The sequence below is a fragment of the Pteronotus mesoamericanus genome, unplaced genomic scaffold (genome assembly GCF_021234165.1).
Source record: "Pteronotus mesoamericanus isolate MK-2021 breed Mesoamerican mustached bat unplaced genomic scaffold, CSHL_Meso_final scaffold_85, whole genome shotgun sequence".
NCBI lineage: Eukaryota > Metazoa > Chordata > Mammalia > Chiroptera > Mormoopidae > Pteronotus > Pteronotus mesoamericanus.
Genome location: NW_026555329.1, coordinates 40,739,408 through 40,764,105, shown reverse-complemented (window position 1 = coordinate 40,764,105; position 24,698 = coordinate 40,739,408). Strand labels below are relative to the sequence as shown.

The window sequence follows — 24,698 nt, the reverse complement described above, 5'->3', positions numbered from 1 at the left end:
GATTAAATTTGCACTTTAGAAAGATTTTGTTAGCTACACAGAAGAAAATGACTGAGTTGCGGGTCAGTTACAGACTGGAAAGCCAGATTAGACAAAAACAGGGATACATTCTGAGAAATGTGTTGTTAGGCAACTAGATTGTTGTGTGAGCATTGTAGAGTGTACTTATGCAAACCTAGCTGGTAGATTCTACTATTGGGTTGGCCAAAATGTCTCTATGGTTTTATCTGTACAATAAAAGATACGTTTTCCACTTTCACTAATAACTTTATTGATTTGGGTATTTTGAGTATGTCTGCTATCTCCCACATGGTATAATGTTAATTATTCTCAACTAATGTCTTGATTTGGTCGCTATCAACTTACACCAGTCTACCAGACCAAGGAGCATCATCCAGCGAGAAACCTCCAACATGAAACTTTACAAGCCACTTTCGACATGTTCGATCAGTCACAGCACCTTCTCCATACACTGCACAAATCTTTTGTTGCATTTCAGTTGTGTTTTTACCTTTCTTGAAATAATAAAGCATGATGCACCAAAAATGTTGTGCTATTTCCATTTTCAATATTAAAATAGCTACACAAAAATTCACCTATTTTGATTAAGTTTTTTTAAATGCATGCTGATATGATAGCTGACACAGTACAATCTAACAAAACTGTTCTGAATGAAGTTAAAAACAAATAAGCACTACTAAAGCCATCTTACAAAAAAAAAAAAACACAAACGAATTTTGGCCCACCCAATGCATACCTAAGCTATATGATATACCACCATTGTATATGCAATCCATTGTTGACCAGAACATTGTTATATGGCACATGACTGTAATATTATACAACTCATGGTGATGGATGTTAACTGGAATTATTTAGGTGATCATTTTGCAATATATACAAATATGGAACCATTGTATTGTATACCTGAAAATAATAAAATGTTATGTCAACTTTACTTCAATTTTAAAAAGTACAATTCAAATTTAACATTAAAAAAAAAGAGATGGGGTTGTAGGGATGAAAGCCTAAACTAAAGTAGCAGAAATGACAATGCAGAACAGTGGAGAGATTTTGAAGAATCATCAGACTTCATGACTGTTAAAGGTATGGATGTGCAAAAGGGAAAGGAGGGAAGGGCAAGGGAGGAAAATGAACATTAAAAGCAGAAGAGGATTTGACGTTTTTGAAAATTTCTGACATGGTAAATATAAATCTAAATATTTAATAATGGCCGGCTAAATTGGGGAATAAAGAAAAATGGGGTGAATCAATGGTGGCAAACACTTTCCCCTTGATCGAACTTTCATTAGGTTTCTCTAAGCTCTCTTCTTCCTTAGGCTTCCTGTCTGGGCCCTGTCTTTGGCCTGCCAAGTCCAGGTCTAGCAAGAATTCTGTTTAGTCAGTTTAGACAGAATCTCCCACCCTTGAGATCTTATCATCCTTGGTATTTGATCAAATTTCTCACCTTTAATAGTCATCACACTGGTCTATCTTGAGCAAGAATCCTGTAAAGACAGTTTAGCAAGAACCAACACCTCCCTTAATGTCCCCTCTCAGTAATTTTCCACCCACTGACTTCTTTCCCTCTGCTCTTGGGCTATATATCTCCGTCTGTCTTTGTCATATTCATGGTTGAGGCCAATCTGTCTCCCTTATTACAGTAGTCTTGACACCTACAGCAATAGTCCTAAATAAAGTCTTCCTAATTATTTTAACAAGTATAAGAATATTTTTTTCCTTTAACAATAGGGAGAAACATTTCTCCAAAACTAAAGATATCTCCATATGCCTGCAAAGTTTAATTTGTACATGTATCTTTTAACTATTGTATAGCTAAATAACATGTCTGAATTATGTACTGCAGGGGTATACCAGCCATTATGATGTACACAATCCATCCATTTGTGCCCCAAGAGTCTAGCAAGCTGGCTTTCTCATCTTAATAAGAGAATAACGATAATAATGTCCATCTAGTACCCACAGTGTTTGGCAGCTTATTACAATTCCTTCCTAAAAGACTTTACAGTAGTTTTACATGGGAGCTAAAGTTTAATACCCGTGTGAGTACTGGTGAGCCTAAGGGGAGAGAGTAACAGCCTTGGCAACATTTTGAGTTTGAGGTACAGTAATGACACTTTCCTGTTTCCTAACCTCAACTTACTTGCTAGTTCAATTCAAGAGAGTAAGGGAAGCTGTTGTAACTACCCAAATGTGCTGCTGTAGCACGAAAGCTGCTTGATATGTAAAAAGAATGGGCATGGCTGGGTTCTAATAATACCTTATTTATGGACACCGAAATTTGAATTTCATGTCATTGTCACGTGTCCCAAAACATCTTTTTTTAACCATTGAAAAAAATGTAAAAACCATTCTTAGCTCACAGATACTCAAAAACAGAGGATGGGCTATCTATAGTTTGCTGACCTGGTACGCTTAAAATGTCATAATTTGAGTATAAGGCTAACTTCCAACGAGGTAATATATGTTAATTTGCTTTCCAATGATATTTACTCTGGTGGCCAAGCCCAGGAATGGTGACAGCTAAGGGGTAGAGGCTCGGGCTCTTGCTCCGAGGAACGTGGAGACCTACGCTGAGCTCAACTGACAAAGAATGAAGACCCAGAAAGAACTGAGGAGAAGAAAACCACCTGCTTCGCCCGCCCCCAAGCGGCTGCGTTCCAGGCGCAAGCAGGAGCGTGCCCGCACGCACGCCTCTCTCCTCGCGCTCAGTTCTGCTCTATTGCGCATGTTTTGAGGCGGGGGAAATGGGGTGACTGACTGGGTGGCGGGGCCAGGTCCACCGGCACGGACGGGTAGACGCGGACCGCGTGTACGTCACTTCCGCTGGGGCGGGGCGGAGCTGGGGAGGAGGTCGCTCCTGGCTAGTCGCTCGTCTTCGGCTAGGGTTGGAAGCTCAGCTGATGCAGGCCGGCTGGAGTGGATGTAGGTGCCAGGAAGAGGCACGTCGCCCCTGCCGCGGTAGTAGTTGCGGCCTGCATCAGGGTAAGTGGCCGCTGGCGGACAGAGGCGGAAGTTGGAAGCCTGGTAGGCCCGGTCTCCTGATCTCTCCTTGGAGGACGCTTCCAGGCAGAGGGCGGAGAGACTCCCAGCTTGCCGGAGGCCCCAGGACCTAGGCTCCAAAACGCGACCAGACTACAGAAGGAGCTCGCGAGTGCTGGGGCTCTTTGGTGCGCAGTGCCCTCCGCCCCTGTCACCCCCGTGGGTTTTGCTGTCTCAGATGTGCAAATTGTTTTGATTTCTCTGGTCCCTCCCAGCAAATTGTTTTGATTTCTCTGGTCCCTCCCCGCGCTTCCTGCTCCACCCCCACAACTCCTAACCTAGTTACCCTGAGTCTGTTTGGCTTCCCCCGACGGTAGGGTTTTCCAGCATTTCCCCGGTGACTGTCAAACGGTTTTCCTATTCTACAGCATTCTTGAATGTCATCGCACGGGGTCACTCCTTTGCTCGGTATTTGTCAGCGACTACTTTTTAACCCCACCCGCATTTAACCCTATCCCTAACTGTTGCTTGTGCAGATTCAGTTGTGTGCTATTAAAAGGTGATACTGTGAATCATTATGTTGCAGTGCTTGCTATCATTGTCATTTCTTCCTTGTTGGGAGGAACCTGGTTTCTATGCTTAATACAATGATCATGTTAAAGAAAAGTGGTGACTCCTAGGAAAAACTTAGAGATTTGGCATTAGGGACTGTCATATAATCCTGTTTAAAGCAGTGTTTTAACTTTCAGTAACAGTTGCATCCTGGTTTTACCGTCCTAATTGTTGAGGTTTCAAAAGTGACAAAAGTGTTTCAGTGTATCGAGAAAATGCTGTTAAAACAGTGTATTATTAAGAATTTTAAAACAGCATTTTTAGAGTTTATGTCTATAAGGCAGTTGTTTCAAGCCTATTATAGTAATTTTGTTGAACTGCTCTTGCAGATTAGTAGTATACTTTCAATATAAGAACATGTTCTGATTTCGTAATTTTTATTAATCCATTTTTCCTTAATGGTGATATTTTTCCAGTTCTATGTGAGATGTAAATTAAAATCTTGACAGCAATATCCTTTTAATGAGTGATGTTGAGTAAAAGGATCAGTTTCACTAGTTTATGTATTTAACTCACATGCAAAGTTAAAAGTACAGCTTGTACTTCGACTTGTTTTTTTGGCTCAGTCCTTGAGAGAGGAATTGTGCTGAAGGTACATATTGCGTCACTTGTGTAACATATATTTATGAAAATGTCAGAGTTAGAACTGTTAGGTCTAGACACCGTCCTGTCCCCTTATGTCTTAGTTCTCACCTTTCCCGTTTCTTATATTTTACTTTGTTCATTATCCATCAGTTTTTAGAACTTGTTATTGTATTGGTTTCATTGCTCTGATCTTTTTTGGGACTATCTTTTCTCCTTTGCTTTTTTGTTTCCTTGGAAGACTTCCTCTTTCTAACATGTTTAGTAATTATTCTTGACAATTGTCATTTCTAGAGAGGTGTATTAAAATATTATGAATATGAAATTGTCTAGTCTTCCTGTAATTGCCCCCCCCTTTTTTTTCTGCTTTCTATACTATATTTTAATGCCAGGTTGATAGGTATTTTTATAATTGGTCATGAGGGTTATATCCTATTGGAAAGACACAATTCAGACCTCTTACTGTAGTCTGGGCTTATGTAGTTCTGTCTTCTGCTTGACCCTTGGGCCCATCTCTACCATTTTTCCTGCTTCTTACTTCCCTTCAACCAACTTTTGTTCTTGGAATTCCTGAACAGACAAAGCTCATTCCTGTCTCCAAAGGTTTGGTTGCTTTTTCCTCTGCCTTGAATGCTTTTTTTCCCCAGACACTTTCAATAATTTGCTTCCTCACTTCATTCAGGTTTCCAATAAAACATCAAGTCAATTCTTCTCCTGACCACCTCAACTTAAATAACACTCTCTGTGCCTTTCCTCTCCAACCCCCACCTTTATTTTTCATTATGGCACTTCTCTACCTGATATTATATGTTATAGTCTATATTTTTTCTGTATTCTGTATTATTTTTTCTATATTTATATTCTATATTATTTTTCATTATGGCACTTCTCCACCTGATATTTATTTGGTAATAGCTTGTATTGTTCTTTAAGGCCTAAAAGACTACCTGAGATTTAATAAATAAATGGATTGTTCCTTTAACTATTTTATAGTATCCCTTTTTTATCCATACTTAATGATTTTTACCTTAAATTTGCCTTACTTTTTTGCTTTCTTTTGGTTAGTACATGCATAGTATATCATTTTCCATATTCCATTAGTTTCAATTGCTCTTTGTCATTATGGTATAGGTATGTCTAGTAACTAGCACGTAACTGAAATTGTCATTTCAGAAATTTGTTCTTTCTGTTCACTCTTTGTGCAGGTCTTTCTTGTCTCCTTATATTTGTTCCTTCTGTTTTATCATTGGTGTTGTAAATTTACTTAATTTTTTCTATTATTTCTAAATCCTGGTTACACATTTTGCATTTTGATTCAAAGTGATGATTTATTTCTTTGCCTGTTCTGTAATCTTTATGAGTTAAACTTCAGTGATGGTGACCTAGTGTGGGAGTACCTTTGCCTTGAGCTTTGGAAGTGTTTTTAAATATTAATTTTAGTTGACTTCCTCTAGCTCTGGCTAGTTTTCATTTGCGTAGGGTCTCTGTACCATCAAGGTAATGTGACTGCAGATCTAGGTCTGTGATTCCTCTTCACCTGTGTATTTCCCACTCTGTGTGTGTGTGTGTGTGTGTGTGTTAAAAAACAGATATAAAATTTACCATCTGAACCATTCATATCATGTAGTTCAGTGGCATTAAGTTCATTCACCTTGTTGTAAAACATCTCCAGACTTTTTTTATCTGGAAAACTGAAACTCTGACCTATGAAATAACAGCTGCTCTTTACCCTATTCCCCAAATCCCTTATAACCACCATTCTACTTTCTGTATCTGAATTTGACCAGTATTTGTCCTTTTGTGACTAGTTTATTTCACTTAAAATAATGTCCTAAAGGTTCATCCATGTTGTAGCATGTGATGAGATTTTCTTCTTTAAGTCTGCATAGTGTTGTATTTCTTTGCCATGTTTTGTTTATCTGTTTATCTGTCCATAAACATGGGTTGTTTCCACCTCTGTAATTGTGAATAGTGCTGCTATGAACATAGGTGTGCAAATAATCTCTTTGAGACCCTGCTTTCAGTTCCTTTGGTTATATACCCAGAAGTAGGATTCCTAGATCAAATAGTAGTTCCATTTTAATAATATTTTGAGGGACCACCATATTGTCTTTTATAGCTGCCACACCGTTTTGTTTCCACCAACAGTGCTCAAGGGTTCCAACTTTTCAACATCTCCGCCAACACTTGTTATTTATTTATTGTGATAATAGCCATCTTAATCAGGTAGTATATGATTTGGTTTTGATTTGCATTTCTCTGATGTTGAGCATCTTTTCATAAGCCTGTTGGCCATTTGTATATTATCTTTGGAGAAAAGTCTATTCAAGTTCTTTGCCTGTGTTCTGATTGGATTGTTGTTTGTTGTTGAGTTGTAGGAGTCCATTATTGGTTTTGAGAATGGCTTTTTATCCACAAGTACTATAATTATAATTGTATTTTATCAAATATTTCTGTGTTGGGGATTTTAGAGCTTTTCTGTTAATTCAGCTTACTACATTGACTGCAAGTCCTGAGGAGCTCAGAAGAGCCAGGAAGGTGGATAGGTTTGATTCTTTCTCTCCTCCCCACTGTAAAATTGGGTATTTTAATATGCTCACATGCAATTTAGAAAGATTTTAGTTCAGACTGCCATCTTCTGAACAGTCACTAGGTTCTTGGTTTCTGTCTTTCATCCTTGTCCCATTACTTCATTTTTGTCAGAGATGTGCTAGAATCATCACTTAATGTGATTCCTTTGCTTAAAATACTTTATTGACAGTTTGATTTTTAATCACCTTAGCAAGATTTGTAAGACGCTTTATGTGGTCCAAACTGCCTTTTCACTATCGTCTACCTCTTATCATCATTCTCTCATCATCCTGGAGCAAAACTAGACTACTTGCTGTTTTTGTTCATGTAGTGTTTGCTCTCTTAAATGCTTTTTGTTTTGTTTGTGCTTATTTTTTTCCATTAGTTAGAATTCTCTCCTTCCCTTCTTATCTTTATCCCATGATGATACATTTTAATTTTGCCCAGTTTTTAGCATCTTTTTTCATACTTAGCTGGATGTTTACTCTCACTTTGTGTCTTCCATTCACAAGGCACCATCTATTAAAGTGCTTTAAACTGTTTGCTTTTTCTGATTACAAAAGTAAAATAAAAAGTAAAAGTCCTTCTAATGTCTTTTGATCCCATTCCTCAGTTCAAAGGAATAAACTGATGCTTATCCTTTCAGAATCAATCAGCCTCTGTGTGTGTGTGTGTGTGTGTGTGTGTAGACACGTCTTTAAACTACATATGTAGGCTTTTGTTTCCATTTATTACGTATCTATATATCTACATTTATGTCTTCATGTGTGTATACTACATACAGTATTGCAAATTGCCTTTTACTGTACTCTGTATGAAGGATATGTCAGTATGCACAGATCATCTGGTTCTCTTTAACTGGTGGTAACTCATTCCATTGTATGTATGTACCATAATTTATTTAACAGTCCCTTGCCAGAAGAAATTTAGATTTGTTTTTCAGTGTTTTGATATTTCCAGCAGTGCAGCAGGGATTGTGTGTAACCTTTGCACTATTATGCAAGCAATTCTGAAGAGGGGAATTGCTGATTAAAAAATATGTGCCTTTAAAATTTGATAGATAGCATTTAATATTTCATTAGATACTGTCAAAGAGCTCTCTGTGTCCCATTTCCCCAGCCCCTTATTAATACTGGATATTATCAGTCATTTAAATTTTTACCAATTGCAAGAACAAAATTATTTTAATTGGCATTTTTCATTGATGCAAAGATACTTTCATGATTTTTTTGTTTGTATTTAATCATCTGTGACTGGCCTGTTCTTTCCCTGTTTTTCTATTGGATTATTCTTTCCTTTTTTTTACTTATGTGTGTTCTTTTTATATTGTGGTTATGAACCCCTCAGCTGTTAGATGTTGCACATAGCTTCTGCTAGTCTGACTTCCTTTTTTTAAAGATTTTATTAAGTATTTTTAGAGGGGAAGGGAGGGAGAAAGCAAGGGAGAGAAACATCAGCGTGTGGTTGCCTCTCGCATCCCCACCACTGGGGACCTGGTCTGCAACCCAGTTATGTGCTCTGATTGGGAATCGAACCAGTGACTCCTTGTTTTGCAGGCTGGCACTAAATCCACTCAACCACACCAACTAGGGCTAGTCTGACTTTTTTAATTTAGTAAGAACTTATTACTAGATAGTGAGATTTTTCTTTACGTATCTACCTCTAGCCGTAAACTCAAAGTTCCTTAGTATCCTGTTTGTCTTTGTGTCCTCAGCATCTAGCAACATGTAGTATAGATTAAATATTCTATAAATGATTTGCCATGAATGAATTATACAGCCTGACTCTTGTCTTCAAAGAACATAAAATCTAGCATCACATAAACTTGTCAAGACTTTAACAAGGAAGAAAAACAGCATAGCATCTAAAATGCACATTCAATTAAGTGTTGTATAAAAACTTATCTGTTGAGTAGCTTCTCTAAGTAGTGCTCATGAAACATCCTACTATTTTTTCCATTGGCTTCTGTACTGAAAGATGAATTATTTTCTATTATCTTTAAAGTGAAACCTGTATCAACCATAATGGAATATATTATTCTTTTTCTTGAGACAAGTTTCTGAGTTTAGTTCATGTAGTAATTAATGTATTTTTCTTATACCCAATTTCAATTTTACCTTGAATCCTAATTTTTTTTCCTTGCCATTTCAGGTAAGACCATGAAATATGGCATTTCTTAAATGAAGCATTCAGGAATGAAGTGAAAGTCATAACAAATAGAAAAGTGATTTCTAAGTTATGTCTATTAATTTGACTATAGATATATATATTTACCTCCTTAGTAATGCACGAAGTCTTTGTGGGAAGCAGAAAAGCAAGCAACTCCATTTCTTGTGCTCACCTAAATATTCCTGGAAGATAAGCCACATCAGTCTACAAAGAGGTTTTCATACAAGCAAAATAAGATGTAAATGGATCAGAAGTGAAGCCTATTCTTGCAGTAAACACTGTTACTCTCCAAGCAACAATGGTTTACATATTGGAATTTTGAAACTCAGCACTTCTGCTCCCAAGGGACTTACAAAAGTGAGCATTCGTATGTCCCGTATTAAAAGTACTTTGAACTCTGTTTCAAAGGCTCTTTTTGGAAATCAGAATGAAATGATCTCACGTTTAGCGCAATTTAAGCCAAGTTCTAAAACATTAAGAAAAGTATCAGATGGTGGCTGGTTAAAACAGCAAAACATTAAACAAATCATCAAATCTCTAAAAAACCATAGTGACAAATCAGCAGAAAAGAGTTCTGTTCCAGAAAAGCAAAGTCACATTATAGATAAAGAAGAAGATATTGGTAAACAAAGTGTTTCTCATTACACAAATAGTATAACCACAAAATTTGGAGAGTCATTCTACTTTTTATCCAGTCATATTAATTCATACTTCAAACGTGAAGAAAAAATGTCTCAAAAAAAGGAAAACAAACATTTCCAGGACAAATCAAAACTTGAAGATAAAAAGGTTGAAGAAGAGAAATCTAGTTCTCCAGATCCTGGGGTGCAGACTGATAAGAAGCGAGGCTCAGAACCTTCTTCATGTGCTGTGGACAAGCCTGAAAGTCCCAGCGGCACACCTGAGGTTCTTCCTGTTTCTACTAAACAAAGTATTGCTAACTTTCTTTCTCGCCCCACTGAAGGTGTTCAAGCTTTAGTAGGTGGTTATATTGGTGGACTTGTCCCCAAATTAAAGTATGATTCAAAGAGTCAGTCAGAAGAACAGGAAGAAGCCACCAAAGCTGAGCAGGCTGTCAGCAAAGACAAAAATGCAGAGGAAAAAAAGCGTTTATCTCTTCAGCGAGAAAAGGCAAGTAGTTATTACAATGGTTTTAAGTTTTGCCAAATGTTTTGTTTCCTTATGGGACATTCGGAACTTTAACTGTTTGTTAGTATTACTAGAGCTGTTTCATACTGTAATCGTATATTTTAATATGTCTTTGTAGATTATTGCAAGAGTGAGTATTGATAACAGAACCCGGGCATTAGTTCAGGCATTAAGAAGAACAACTGACCCAAAACTCTGCATTAATAGGGTTGAAGAACTAACTTTTCATCTTCTTGAATTTCCTGAAGGAAAAGGAGTGGCTGTCAAGGTAATTTTAATGTTCCTAATCTGGTTTTGTTGTGGAATAAAAATACTGATAAACCTTCTAAAATGGAGAAGGCAGTGCCTTTCATTATTTTATTTAAATATTTTTGTGGTTTATATCATACATGTGATGTGTGATATTCAGTAAATTGCCCTGTTTATTCTATGATATACATTATCCTAAATGTTCCCTTTTATTCTATGATATAAATTGTGCTGTTAGTAATGATATCTGTACTTTAAAATTAAACATTTTAAAATGGAAGATAAATCTCAGTATATTAGTTTTTCTTTGCCTGAGTTTTTTCAGATATAAAATAGTCAAGATAATTTACACCCATTTAAATAGAATGTTTTCAAAACAATAGTATAAAATATGAGTGCTGTGGCTGAGTTTCTGTGTATCTGTACTAGGATTATTTGTAAATATAATGAATAGATAGCGTTAACATTTCATTAGAAGTCTGTAGGGCTTATTTTTAACTTAACATTCAGAAAATTTTAAGTTAGTTTAGTTCATATTCAACTTTTTGTCAGCCATCTTTGCTGAAAAATTAAGTCTTTGAATAATGTAAGTTTACATTATAATAGCTATATTTTCATGTTCATAAATTTGGAATTATCTTTCATATAGATATAATCTCTTACTTAAAAGATAAATTTTCTAAATGTAGTCATTTAAATCTACTTAACATTTTCAGTGATATACTGAAAGCAGAGATCTAGAGTTTCATATTTTAAAGAACTCTTTAAAAACATTTTATTGAAGTTAGTTGTGAATATAAAGTTCAGTGAATTTTCAGAAACTAAACACATCCATGTAACTGACACCTGGTTGAAGAATTAATTTGACCAGTGCTTCGGAAGCTTGCCTTGTGCTGCCAATCACAGTCTCCTAAACAGTGATCACAGGTTAGTTTTCCCTGATGTTGTATATTATATGGAATACTGTGATTGGCTTCTTAGAAGAAATCACTCATATTTTTGTGGCTAATTGTATATCATTTATTCATTATTGCTTTTATATTTCATGGTTTGAATATATCACAGTTTATTCATTGCACTGTTGATGGATTTCTGATTAGTTTCAGTTTTAGTCTATTGTGAATAGTCTTGCTAATTGAAATTTTGAGGACTCTTATTTTGCATAACTGCTCCCAAATCTAAGGACCCTTCAATGCAAAGGAGAAATGTGATATAGGAATGTATAGTCAGATCGGCTATGAATAAAAATGTAGGTAATCTAAAGAAAGTCTTCACTCCTCCTAAATAATAAGCATCTCAATAACAATGAACTTGATGAATTGCTTAGGACATGTTAGCATGTACACTTTCATGTGACCTTTCCTGACTAAATTTTTAATTATCAGCACGAATTGAGCTGTTTAAAAAAGTTATAATTGTTTATAAAACATCTATATGAGTTTTATTTGTGTGCGTGTACCATATTTATGATGGCCAAATCTAGGCAATTGTCTTTTGTATCTAATGCTCTAAAAGAAGCTAATTTCTTTTATGTATATTCATTTTGGGTACTGTACCATGGCAGCCATATCTAGGAAATTATCTTTGGTGATTTTTTTCATTGTTGGTGGTGAAGGTGATATCCCTTAACTATTTTTTAAATTAAAAAAACCTTTTATTTTTTTAAAAAGACAGCACATGGACATTGTAGACAGTTTTTAGAGAAAAGCAAAATTAGGAAAATAAAAACATATTTCTACTATCCCAAGATTACTATTATTATTAAAGTATTAGTATCTATTTGTATTAACTAGATTGAGGTGAGTTAAGCTCTAATAACAAACAATACCAAACTCTCAGCAGCTTAACACAGTTTATTTGTTACTCATGCAAAGTCAACTGTGATTCTGGGTGACTACAAGAAAGTATACTTCCATGTATTGGTTACTTTGATCCTGTTTCTTTATATCTCACTATGAGGCCTCCTCCATCTTTTCTATATCAGGGTAAGAGTATTTCAGCAGAAAGTACTACAATTTTGTTTTACTCAAAACCTATTTGTCCTGCCCAGTTTTACCGGCCTGAAAAATATTTGTCTTTGTAGTCCTAGAAAGGGAAGTGAACTGACAATTGGTAATTGTCTACCAATTCCTCTACCAATTGTCTACACAATATTCCTCTAGCAATTGTTCTACATATATATCAAAATAAACTCATTGTATATATACTGTTTTATAACCTGTTTGGTTCAGTTTGCATTGCATACCTTTCTGTACCAGTAAATTTTCATCTCGTCCTATACCCAGTTCAAAATGTTCTTTATATTACTGATTGGGTCTAAATGAGGTTCCAGTTTAGACCATACATTTTATCTGGTTATTTTCCCTAAGTCACTTATGGGGTCTGTCCAGAAAGTATCCAGCAGTGTACTATGAAAAATAGAGATGTTTATAAAAGAAGATAAAAGAAGCACTGTACATAGGACAATGACACCTCAGTCCCCTTCAAAGTAGGCACCTTAGGACCTCACACAGTTCTCCGAGCATCTCTTCTACTATTCAAAACACTGCGAAATCCTTTGTTGGAATCGCGTCAGCAGTCCCATAGTATTTTCCTTAATCTCATCAATCATCTGAAATCTCTTCGTTTTCAAAGACAGTTTTAATTTTGGAAAAAGCCAGAAGTCACAGGGTGCCAAATCTGGGCTTGTAGGTTGGCCAGGTCACCTGGGTGAAAAGATGTTACACCAAAAAACTGTGCAAGACATGTTGCATGCACAGACACGTTGTTGTGATGAAGCTGCCAATCACCAGTTGCCCATAGTTGTGGCCATTTTCAACATACTGCATGTCTCAAATGGACTGGAAAAAGAACATTGAGGTATAGTATTCCTTATTAATTGTTCAGCCTTGAAGGACATACTTGTGATAGACAACACCTTCCCAATCAAAAAAACAAAGTTAACATGGTCTTGATCTTGCCGCAACTTCATTGTACCCTCTTCAGGCACAGAGAACCAGGTGACTTCTATTGGAATGAGTGGGCCTTCATTTCTGTATCATAGCAGTAGGCCCACAATTCATCTCTGGTTGTGAACTTCTTGAGGACATGTGGTTCGTTGGTAGTGGTTTGAATTAAGTCATTAGCAGCTACAGCATGATGTTTCTTCTGCTCTGGTAGCAGTAGCTATGAAATGAATTTTGCCACAACATGTTTCATGACAAGATCATGCATCAAAATCTCAGAAACAGTAGTTTTTGGAATCCCCAGATCTACTTCTAGATCTCGCACTGTCAGTCACCCATCTTTGTTGATTGTAGCTCCTATATGTTCAGCATTCTCAGGTGTTCTGCTGCTTGTAGGCCTTCCAGAATGTGGTTCACTTTCAACAGATTCTTGACCATCTTTGAAGCATTTGTGCCACACTTTTCTTTGTGCTGCAATCATTGCATCGTCCCCCCACAGTCTTCTGAGTCATCCAAATAGTTTCCCCAGAGGAATGCTCAGGCTTGACACAAAATCCGATGCAGGTTCATTGCTCTTTTCTCTCAGTCATTTTGAATGCAGTGGCCGCACAGTACACATGCTCACTCAACGGTGTGTACTGCCACCGCTGACTAGTACAGTGAAGTCATCATTGTTCACACATACACATGCCAGTCCACTCTCCTTGGCTGCCAGGTTACATCGATGTTGTGCAAACTGCTCTCATTATATTAACAATGGGTGCACTTTTTCTGGACAGATCTCATATAATATAACATAGTCCTTCCTTACCTGCACCATTAGAACTGATTAGTTGAAAAGACCAGGCTGTTTATCTTGTAGAAAGGCTCAACTTTCTGGGTTTACCTGGCTTTCTCTTCTTGGTGTTACTTGCTATATTCCTCTTTCCTTTTTTATTTCCTGAATGCTGGAATTTAAATATAAAGGCTTGACTGAGTTAAATATTTTCTTAACAGAATAAATTATAGTTGATGTTATATGCTTCATAACATTCTATTAGAACACATAATTCGTAGAACAACCACTGATAATGCTGACTAAAGCTGACCACTGGATTACAGAGGTGACCATCTGACCTTTTCATTGGACAGTTAAGCTGGAACCATTATTTCATCAACCATTAACCTATTTCCAGAACTGGTTGTTTCATTAGGGTTGCAGAATAAATTTCTAATTCTGTAATTCCTTTGCATTATAATTGATATTATTCTGTCAAAGTAGAGCTTTCCTTCACTAGCTAAAGCTGTTGGGTTAGTCTCAGAGATCAATTTTACAGGAAAAGCAAGAGAAATCATTTCTTTTTACCAATTTTCAAAGTTAAGAGTTGCTTCAAAAGCTGCCTCAATGGTGACATGAGTTGGGGCATTTTTTTCTTTACTCTCATTATGGACTCATAGTTTTCAGTAAATTTTTTTCCTGTTATTTTCTTCCTCTCTCTTTTTTTCAAAGCTGAATTTATCGCAACTTTGACTAGTAGGTTCCCCTTCAAGCTGATTTATGTATCTGTTTAAAACATTACTATAAAAATATATATATAGAAAAAGTATGTATAAGTATACAGCTCCATGAATTTTCAAAAATTGTACACATCTATGAAACCATCACCCAGTGAAAGGAAAAGAATGTTACCAGTGTTCCGAAAGCTTCTTTATCCCCCCTCTAATCACTCTCTCCAAAAAGATTGACCATTTTTTTCTGTTTTCTAGCAGTGTAGATTGTGTCTTTTTCTAAATGTTATATAAATGGAATAATACAGTATGTGATTTTTTATGTTTCTTTTTTATACTAAACATGTTTGCTGGAACCTTCTATATTGAGCATAGTTGTGGAACATTCATTCTCATTGTGGTGTATTCTGTGGTATGACGTAACACAATGTGTATATCCATTTTACTGCTGATGGACATTTGCATAGTTTCCAGTTTGGGAATATTTAGGAATAGTGCTTCTGGAATGTATCCTTTGGAAAACATATGTCTTCATTTATTTGGAGTGTATACCCAAGAGTGGTATTCCTGGTCATAGATTATGCATGTTTTTGTCTTCAGCGATACTGCCTGAGAATTTTGCATAGTGTGTATACCAATTTATACGTTCATCAGAATTGTATGAGCCTTCCAGTTGTTCTTCCTCTTCAACACTTTATATTCCCTTTTTTATTTTAGCCATTTTGTTGGATGTTTAGTGATACTGAGTTGTGGCTTTAATTTTTTTTTTCTGGTAATAGTGAAGTTCAGTACCTTTTCCAGTGTTTATTGGTCATTTGAATATTTACTGTGTGAAGTGCATCTTCCAGTTTTCTGTTGAGTTGACCAACTTTTTCCTACTGATTTGGAGAATCTCTTTACATATAATAGATATAAATATTTCTATATATTATATGTATATACAATATATACCTATATTTATTATAAATACATTCTCCTAGTCTGGGTTACCTTTTTATTCTTGCTAGTGGTTTTTGGCAAACAAATATTCTTAATTTTAATATTGTCAATTTATAAATATTCTCCTTTGTGTTTAGTGTTTGTGTCCTTTTTAAGATATCTTTGCCTATCCTGAGATCATAAAAGAGATTTTCCTGTGTTTTCTTCTAAAACTTTATTGTTTTACTTTTCACATCTATATATATGCTGTTCATCTAGAATAGATTAGGTTATATGGTGTGAGTCCTGATTTTTTTTTTTAAATACTCATACCCAGTTGACCTGACACATAATTGTCATAAATCAGGTAATTATATATGGGTCTGTTTCTGAATACTGTATTCTGTTCCACTGGAATATTTATCCTTGCTCCAATACTCTACTGCTGAAATTGTAACTTTATAATAAATTTCATGTCTGGTAGCACAAATCTTTTAACTTTGTTCTTCCTCTTAATATTGACTTAGGTGTTTGTGACACATTGTATCTCGAAGGCCCAGGTTCGTTTCACTTTTTAATTGTAATAGGTCAGCGTTTGCCTTCTAACTTAACTTTATTAATTAACTTTTGTTCATATATCACTGTGACCTACCCTGTGTTCCATGTTCAATGTACTCAAGATGGGTTTTTTCTTTTGATAGTAATTTCCAATTACAATGAAGCAGTTTCATCTTAACTTTGGGATTTAGACAAAATACTGTATAAAATTTATAATGTTAAACTTTTGTTGTAACATTGTAAACTTGTGTTAAGCAAATTATATTTTCTCTGTTAAGTGTTGCATCTTTAAAGGAAATATTTGGATGGAGGTTAATTTTTGACCTAGATATTAGAACAAATATATTCTAGATATTAATTGACATTAATATGTCAAGCATTAATGTATCACTTAAGATTACTAAAAAAGTATTTAATAAACACTGGCACCTTGATTGTGTATGATGGTATATACATGTTGGTGACAAATAATTATACATTTTCACTTTTGATTTGACAAAAGTAACAAAAAATCTTTTTTCTCAATATAGGAGAAAATTATTCCATATTTATTACGATTGAGACAAATAAAGGATGAAACACTTCAGGCTGCAGTTAGAGAAATTTTGGCTTTAATTGGCTATGTGGATCCAGTGAAAGGAAGAGGGATTCGAATTCTTACAATTGATGGTGGAGGAACAAGGTAAGACTGGAGAAATGATTTTTAAAAACTGTAACTCCAATTCAGCCCTAGGAATTTTTAAGAAATAATTTGGTGTAATTATATCATTACAAAATCAAATTTTTTAAATAAAACATGACATAGATTTTCTTCATTTACCTCTTTAACATATCTGAATTTCCTGTTATTCAACCTAGTATTTATATTTTAGTTTGGTCTTTTCAGACAATTTTGGTAGTTTTGGATAGTTTATCAACCAAGATTCTCTTAAAATCTTGGCAGTGTTCTATAACATATGATTTCTTTTATTACGTTTATCTTACCGATATGTCACCTACTCATTTAGTAAATTGATGGTAATAAAAGGAGCCTATGTCAGTAACTTCCTGACCCCCAACACTTGCAGATGCCAGTTCTGGTGCTACACAAGAATTGTTAAATGCATTCTTAGCTCAGAAGGAGATAATTCTACCATCAAGCCCCATTCTGGGAGTCCATCCATGCTTCTTATTCTGTCTTAGTTTGTCTCGTTCCTTACTTATTAGTTAGATTCTTTGACTTGGTTTTATGAAAATTTCTCCCAAATTTGCTATCTTGGGTTCCAGTTCCCTGCCATTTCTACTTTTATCTCTTAGATTCATAGTACATGCATTGCCTGTTGTTCTTAGATTAATTTAATATCTCTAACTTCCTTCTTTGGTATACCTGCTTTGCCACTCTTCTGCATGTTCAAGTACTACCCTTTTTTTTTTTTTTTTTTGTTAAATTCCATAGTCATACATGTGAGCCAAATCCTTTAGTGTGAGTGACAAGAGGAGGAGGCTATTTAATAATCTTGGCAGATGACAATAGCATACTAACCTCAGGTGATGGCAAGTAGGAAGCAAGAGAAAGGAACAATATGCAAAAAAAATTTTTTTTGAAGAGAAAGGGGGACTGGATATAACAAAAATAGGCCAAGATCATTCTTAAGTATAAATGCTGTGGATGACTAGGGCAGAATTACAGGGATGGGCAGAAGGTGACTGATACTGAGAAAGAGTTCTGTTTTGGATATGTTGAATATAAGACATCACATTGCCACATAGAAATGCTTAGTTGGTAAATGAAGATAGGATTAATTTAGAGAAAAGTCTTAGAAGACCTTTTGGATTGTTCTTAGGGAAGTGAAGTAATGGAAGAAGGTGGACATCATTGATGTGATAAATTGGAGAGAATCATTCAGATTCACAGAATTGGTTTCAGGTGATAAGAAGCAGGGACAGTGGCAGTTAAGTGAGTAAGGAATTTCACTGAGGAGGAGGAAGAAGCCAGTCCTCTCTGCCATTAAGGTTAGGGGAGTTGGGAGAGATGGTATCATTCATTGAGTCAACTCACGAGTATTGATTAAGTGCCTACCATGTTCTAAATACTGATTTAGATCCTGGTGTGACTCAGTAAATAAAACAGACAAAATACAAGTCTTCATCATGCTGCTATTCTAGAGAAGGAAAGAGGCAGCAACTAGAAAAAAACATTATTGAGTCATGGGTGCTATGAAGAAAATAAAAGCAAGGAAAAGGGATAGAGAGTAACAGTGCTATTTCAAAGAGTGAGCATGACTGTGACTTCTTTTTGAAGAAGTAGCATTTTAGGTGGAGATTGGAAATAAGAACATTAAAAGTCATTCAGATGTCTGTTTAGAGTGAGGAAGCTAATGGTGAAAAGAGCTTTATGGCCGATAAGTATTTGACATCCTAGATTGAGAGTTTTGAAAGTCATAGGAAATTGGAGTGAAGATAATTTGGGAAAACCTAGAGGTGGGTTAGGATGAAGGTAGGATTGGATCATTGATTCTCCACTGGAGACATCTTTTCCCCCAGAAGACATTTGTGTCTGGAGACATTTTGGTTGTCACAACCAGGGGACTGCCACTTGGATTTAGTGAGAAGACAGTTGTTGCTGAGTATCTACAATGGATAGAATAGCCCTCTAAAATAATGATCCACCCCAAAATGTCAATAATGGTGTTGGAAGAAACCTTGGTTTAGGGGAATGTGACAGAGCAGCCAGAATGAGAAATTTGTGTTGAAAGGAGTAAGATAAGAGTGTTTTTAAGGAAAAGAATTCTAAACTTTTATTTCTTTTGCATAAGAAAGCCTGATACAGTGTTGGACATATAGAACCAACCTGGCAAGTATATTTATTTTAAAATTTATCCTGAGTTAATTTCTAAATGTAGCATTTACAAGTAGTTTTCTTTCTCATTTTACAAGTAAAACCTGGGAGGAAAAAAAAGGAAAATTATAAAGTAAAACTAATCATAGCTCTGAATTTCAAGATTATTTTTAATATTTTGATTTATTCAGATATTTTCCTGTGAATATATATGCACGTTTTATTTCATTTTTATAAGTAATGAAGGTCATTGTTAAATATATTTTATCCAGCATTATCTTTAATTCTTCATGTCTCACCTTGAATTCATAGCATAGCTCTCTTATAAGCCATCTTATGTTCTCAACACTTCAAATTCACATTACTTCTTATAATTAAGATAAACATAAGCATTATGTTAACATTAACATTAACATTAAGCATTAAGCATTGATTTTCTGGTGACTTCCTGTTAGCAGTATCAGAGTACAGTTTGGCACTCAATTTTATTTCGTGTTGTCTGACTACCGCTGTGTTCCAGGACTTCTCTGCCCCATACTTTGTGTTGGGATTATAATGTTTCATTATTTCTGTATATTCTCCCAGTGTTAAGAATTTTCTACCTCCAAGAGGTTATTATGCTAAGTGAAGTAAGTCAGACAAAGACAAATATCAGAAGATTTCACTTAAATGTGCAATCTAAAAAACACAATAAATGAACACACCAAAAAAACTCTTAGATACGGAGAACAAACTAATGGTTGCCAGATAGGAGGAGGTTGCAGGAATGGGTGAAAAGGGTAAAAGGATTTAGAAGTACAAATTGGTAGTTACAAAATAGTCACGGAGATGTAAAGTACAGCATAGGAAATAGGTCAATGATGTTGTAATAAATATGTATGGTGCCAGATAGTTTACTAGACTTACAGGAGTGATCACTTTGTATGTTATATAAATGTCTAATCACTCTGTTATATACGTGAAACTAATAGAATATTGTATGTCAACTATAATTGAAAAAAAAAATTGAGAAATTTTCAAAAAAGAATTATCCACCCTGAATTGGCCTACACACATACCCTGAATTGGTCTATAGATACACACCCTGAAATTGCCTACACACACACACACCTTGAATTGACTTACACTTCCTAGACTCTTTCATCTTTCACGTCCATTATGAAGTTATTTGTGGCCTTTGGCAAAGATCCAGAAATGAATGAAGTCAGTAGCATAAATAAATAAATCCTGAATGTAGAGCACTGCCCTAAGATTGTTAAGAGTTTTAAAACATGAATAAAAGCTTAAAAATATGGCTAGTGAACTGTGTAAAACACAACCGTATAGAAACATAGGTGACCAGCTGCATTGGTAAGAGAAGAAACCAGTATTTGGCATCCCCAAACGGGTGAGTGGAGGCTTTTAAGTATTTTCTACCATTGGAGTATTTTTTATTTTTTCATCTTTATTATTATTTTTATGTATTGATTTTTAGAAAGAGAGAGAGAGAGAGGTATCAGTTTGTTTTTCCACTTACTTATGCACTCCTTGGTTGATTCCTGTATGTGCCCTGACCAGGGATGGAACTCTCAACTGGGATGACACTGACTGACTGAGCTACCCAGGCAGGATGGTTAGGATTTTTTTTTTTTTAATCTTCATTGACATATCTTTGTGATCTAGATACTAGTATAAATTTTAAAATGTGCAGCTATAGCACAGGTTTTGTACCATTATTTAGATATGGGATATTCAAAAGCCATCTTAAAAACTTATGCAACTTTTGCTGGTGCTAAATTATATTATTAGTTTTTGTGTTAGCATGTAAGCTAGAAAAGCAATTGTTAGGATTGTTTTATTCAGTAACTTTACTTTCCTTGAAATAGGAATTCTTATTTGCCTTTATCTTTTCTATAGGGGTTTGGTTGCTCTTCAGACACTACGAAAATTAGTTGAACTTACTCAGAAGCCAGTTCACCAGCTGTTTGATTACATTTGTGGTGTAAGCACAGGTAATTAGTATTGGAATAGTACATCCTAGCACTGCATTAAGTAAAAAGAACATTAAGCGCTTATGTTCAAGGTCATTCTTTGAAATGATGAGTATTAATTTCATGTTTTCATGAATAATCTTATGATTTGCTTAATGAACTTTTAAAAGTATGTATTGGGAATAAGGTAACATTAAGAAAAAAGTTTTTATTGTGTTTTCTAATATTTTCTAAATAAGTTACAGTGACAGGTTACAAACTATGAATTACTGCTTTATGTTATAGTTACCTTAAGGACAGTGATGAAATGGAAGGACAGTAGGTACTCAACTTGTACTTGAACCAATGGACTATTAAAGGTGATTAAGATTGTACTTATTTGTGAGAGGTGTCCCTCTGTGAGATAACTGTTTCTTCTATCGTTTTTCTTTAATCTGGTTGGTTGTATTACAGAACCCTGCCTATGCTGTTCTGGAACAGCTGTGGGGTTCAGTTGCCCACTGCCAAGAAGCATGACTTCCAAGGCAAGAGTTCAGTGAAAAAGGAAAGAGGGTGTTTATTTACATGTTATACAGATTCAGAATAATGGTGGATTTCTGCCATTAAGTCCCACTCCGTTTAAAACACCTAAACACATGATCCTGTCCACCTTTGCCAACTCAGGCCAGTTTCAGAACATGCCAGTCAGGTACTGTCTTTCAAAAAAGCAGAAATCCTCGGCTCAGCATTTCTGGTCACAGTTCAGCATTCCAGGCATCCCCCACTAATCTGTGCTTGGGTAGGCAGGTCCCTGCACAGCTCCATTGGCTCTGCCACTCTGTTCTCCAGGCAGGTTTCCCAGTGGGTCTCCTGTTTCTTACTCTAGCTCTTAATCCAAAACCACATGGCATCTCCTTACTCCAAACCACGTGGTACCTCCTTACACACCAGACCTCATGGCCGAAGCCCCTTACTTCATGGCATCTTCCTCATGGCTGTTTTTCTCATGGCTGCATCCTCCTATCTCAGACCTCATAGCTGCTGCTCACTACTGATGTCATGGCTAGTGGGGTGGCCCTTTTACACCCTGTCAAACCTCATGGCTACTACCTTTCCTCTCTCTCAGCCTGCCCTTACTTTAAATGCCGAACCAGAGCTTCCTCCGTGACCTCATATCTGGCCCCTGACAATGTACTACTTTTGCCAGTTTCCATGTATCTTTTACTTCCTTTTGGCTGCCATCCTTAGTCAGGGCAAGAGTACCCTGTGACACAGAGAAGTCTTTGGCTCCCGCCTCTCTGCAAGTGTTATAAGAGCTTCCAGCTACATCAGGAGTCACTATACAGAAAGTCGTGGTCTGAATGTCACCGAGGAGGCCTTTTATCCTAGGCAGCTGTACAACTATCAACTAGCTATCAACTTGCCATTGTTATGAAAAGTATTTTAACTGTGGTATCATCCTCTTCCCCCATCCCCCAACCTAAGGTTGTGGGGAGTATTTTGGGGGGGGGTCCCTGCTTTGCACCCCGATTCATTTGAAGCCAGAATTGAAATTGATAAATGGGAGAATCTATGTTTATTAAAGGCTTTTTAAAATTTTGCTAGTTGGTGAATAGTTAAAATTTATAGTTTCATGTTTGTATAGAAGAAATTGGCAACTTAGAATATAATTGTACTGAATGATTTCTTAGTTTTGACTGACTCACCATTAGATGAATTTTTGTTTTGTTCTTTGTTTTGTTTTTCTATCTACTTACCCCAGCTCTCTCTATTCCGCACTCCCCACACCTCCCACCCCTTCACATCAAATCTCTCAGGATACCCATTGCTATTGCTTACCTTCCAGGTAACACTCAAGCATTATTAAGATTGCAGATCAGTGCTGTATATTTTATTGTCTGATATGATAATGTCTCACTTTAGTGTATCTTCATAGATTTTAATTTCTGTATCGTTTTTATAATTTTTTGGAAGCACGATAATAGTTCTGAAGGCTACTAGCAAAAAAAATCAAATGATTTGTGCACAGTATTTGTGTCAAGTATGACAAGTTGTATAAACTAAATGAGAACAGTTGCAGGGATGATTCAGTAGCATAGGGAATCAATGATTTCTATGATATTACGCTGAATACTAATTCCTCAAGATGTTCGTGTATTTGGAAAATGTTCGGTTAAAGGAAGTTAAACAAGTTTCTTAACAGAGGAGGCACTTTTGAGATCTTTTAGTGTGTTAGAAGTGCATTGTGACTTTCAGAATTGGAAAATTATGTATAAAGCAAATTGATTTAATTACGGATATTTTTCTTGAAGAGACATTTTCTAGGGCCAGAGTTTCTTTGGTAATTTTTTGGGAGCTGTTACATTGACTGCTTCTTTTACACTTTAGAATGGTCTTAGCAGTTCAAACATTTAAACATAATCTACAAGGTAACTTCTTGCTTTAACACTATTCTTAATAGATGGGTGCTTAGTAAAGAGAATTTTAAGTCTCAAAGATTGACCCATGGAGTAGAATATGTTTATGTAATATGTACATTTCTGTATTAATCACAATATATCTTTTCTGTTGTTTTCTAGTTTAAATTAAACTTAATTTATAATACAGTATAATTTTTCTTTTTTCCATTTTGTGTATTCTAATGTAGAAATTTTGTTTCACTTATAATTTCTATAGTTAATAAATATATACTTACTACAAGGGTGATGTCCTTACCAGTTCAATAAAATTCAGTTTTTTATGTTTTTATTTTTTAAAATATTTTATTTATTTACTTTTAGAGAGGGGGAAAGGGAGGGAGAAAGAGAGGGAGAGAAACATCAGTGTGTGCTTGCCTCTCACACATCCCCAACTGGGGACCTGGCCTGCAACCCAGGCATGTGTCCTGCCTAGGAATTGAACCAGTGACCCTTTGGTTCACAGGCCAGCACTCAATCCACTGAGCCACACCAGCTGGGCCAATAAAATTCAGTTTTTTAAATGTCTGCTAATTTATGTAGTAGGTCTGCTTGAAAGGAACTTGATTTCTTGTGAGTTATTTTTTGTGTTAATTACAACTTTTCTACAAATGGAAAAATAACGATATCTATTATACAGTTATGCCACACAGTGTATTTTAAAATATAAGCTGCCTTACCTTTTACTAGAATAAGACTAAATATAATAAAAAACGTAAAATATGTAAAATACAATATGATAGTGATTTTCCGTTTTCTTTTTCTTTGCAATCTCAAAGTAAGCAGGGATACTATACAGGTCTTTGCCTTGTCCAACCCAACCACCTCCCTATCCCCCTAAACCTGTCTCCAATTTTTCTTGTTAGTTCAGGGTTAGGCCAATTGGGTACACTAGGTGGCAGTGTGTCCTACCAATTGCAGCTAGGATATGAAATCCGCTATTTAAAAATACATCCCAGAGACCTAATTTCTTTAATTACATTCGTTCCCAGGATGAACGTGAAGGAGGAACATTTATTTTAATCAATTGGAAAGTTGTTAAATATACTGTGTTCTGTGACCAAAACTAAGGAATTTGATAAGGTTAGAAAGGACATTCCCTACCACAGTATCTTAATTATATATGATTTAATGTAAGGTAAAATGACACATTTTTATATATTTTTAAATTGTTGTCATCATCATCGGTTGCCATTTATGTATCCTTATTGAGGCCTAGTAAATAAAGCCC

General features: G+C 35.6%; 1 protein-coding gene across 5 annotated transcripts in view; it reads left to right on the top strand.

Moving 5' to 3' along the window:
- The first annotated feature begins 2,846 nt into the window (after positions 1-2,846).
- PNPLA8 (patatin like phospholipase domain containing 8) overlaps positions 2,847-24,698 on the top strand; it is a 43,467-nt gene continuing 21,615 nt past the window's right edge. For 2 of the 5 annotated variants that reach the window (XM_054564174.1, XM_054564171.1), the window contains exons 1-5: positions 2,847-3,006; positions 8,920-10,068; positions 10,205-10,354; positions 16,775-16,926; positions 20,959-21,053. In XM_054564174.1, the coding sequence (XP_054420149.1) occupies positions 9,007-10,068; positions 10,205-10,354; positions 16,775-16,926; positions 20,959-21,053 (1,459 nt within the window). In that variant the 5' untranslated portion in view covers positions 2,847-3,006; positions 8,920-9,006. The other 3 variants (XM_054564172.1, XM_054564175.1, XM_054564173.1) reach the window with 3 other exon arrangements.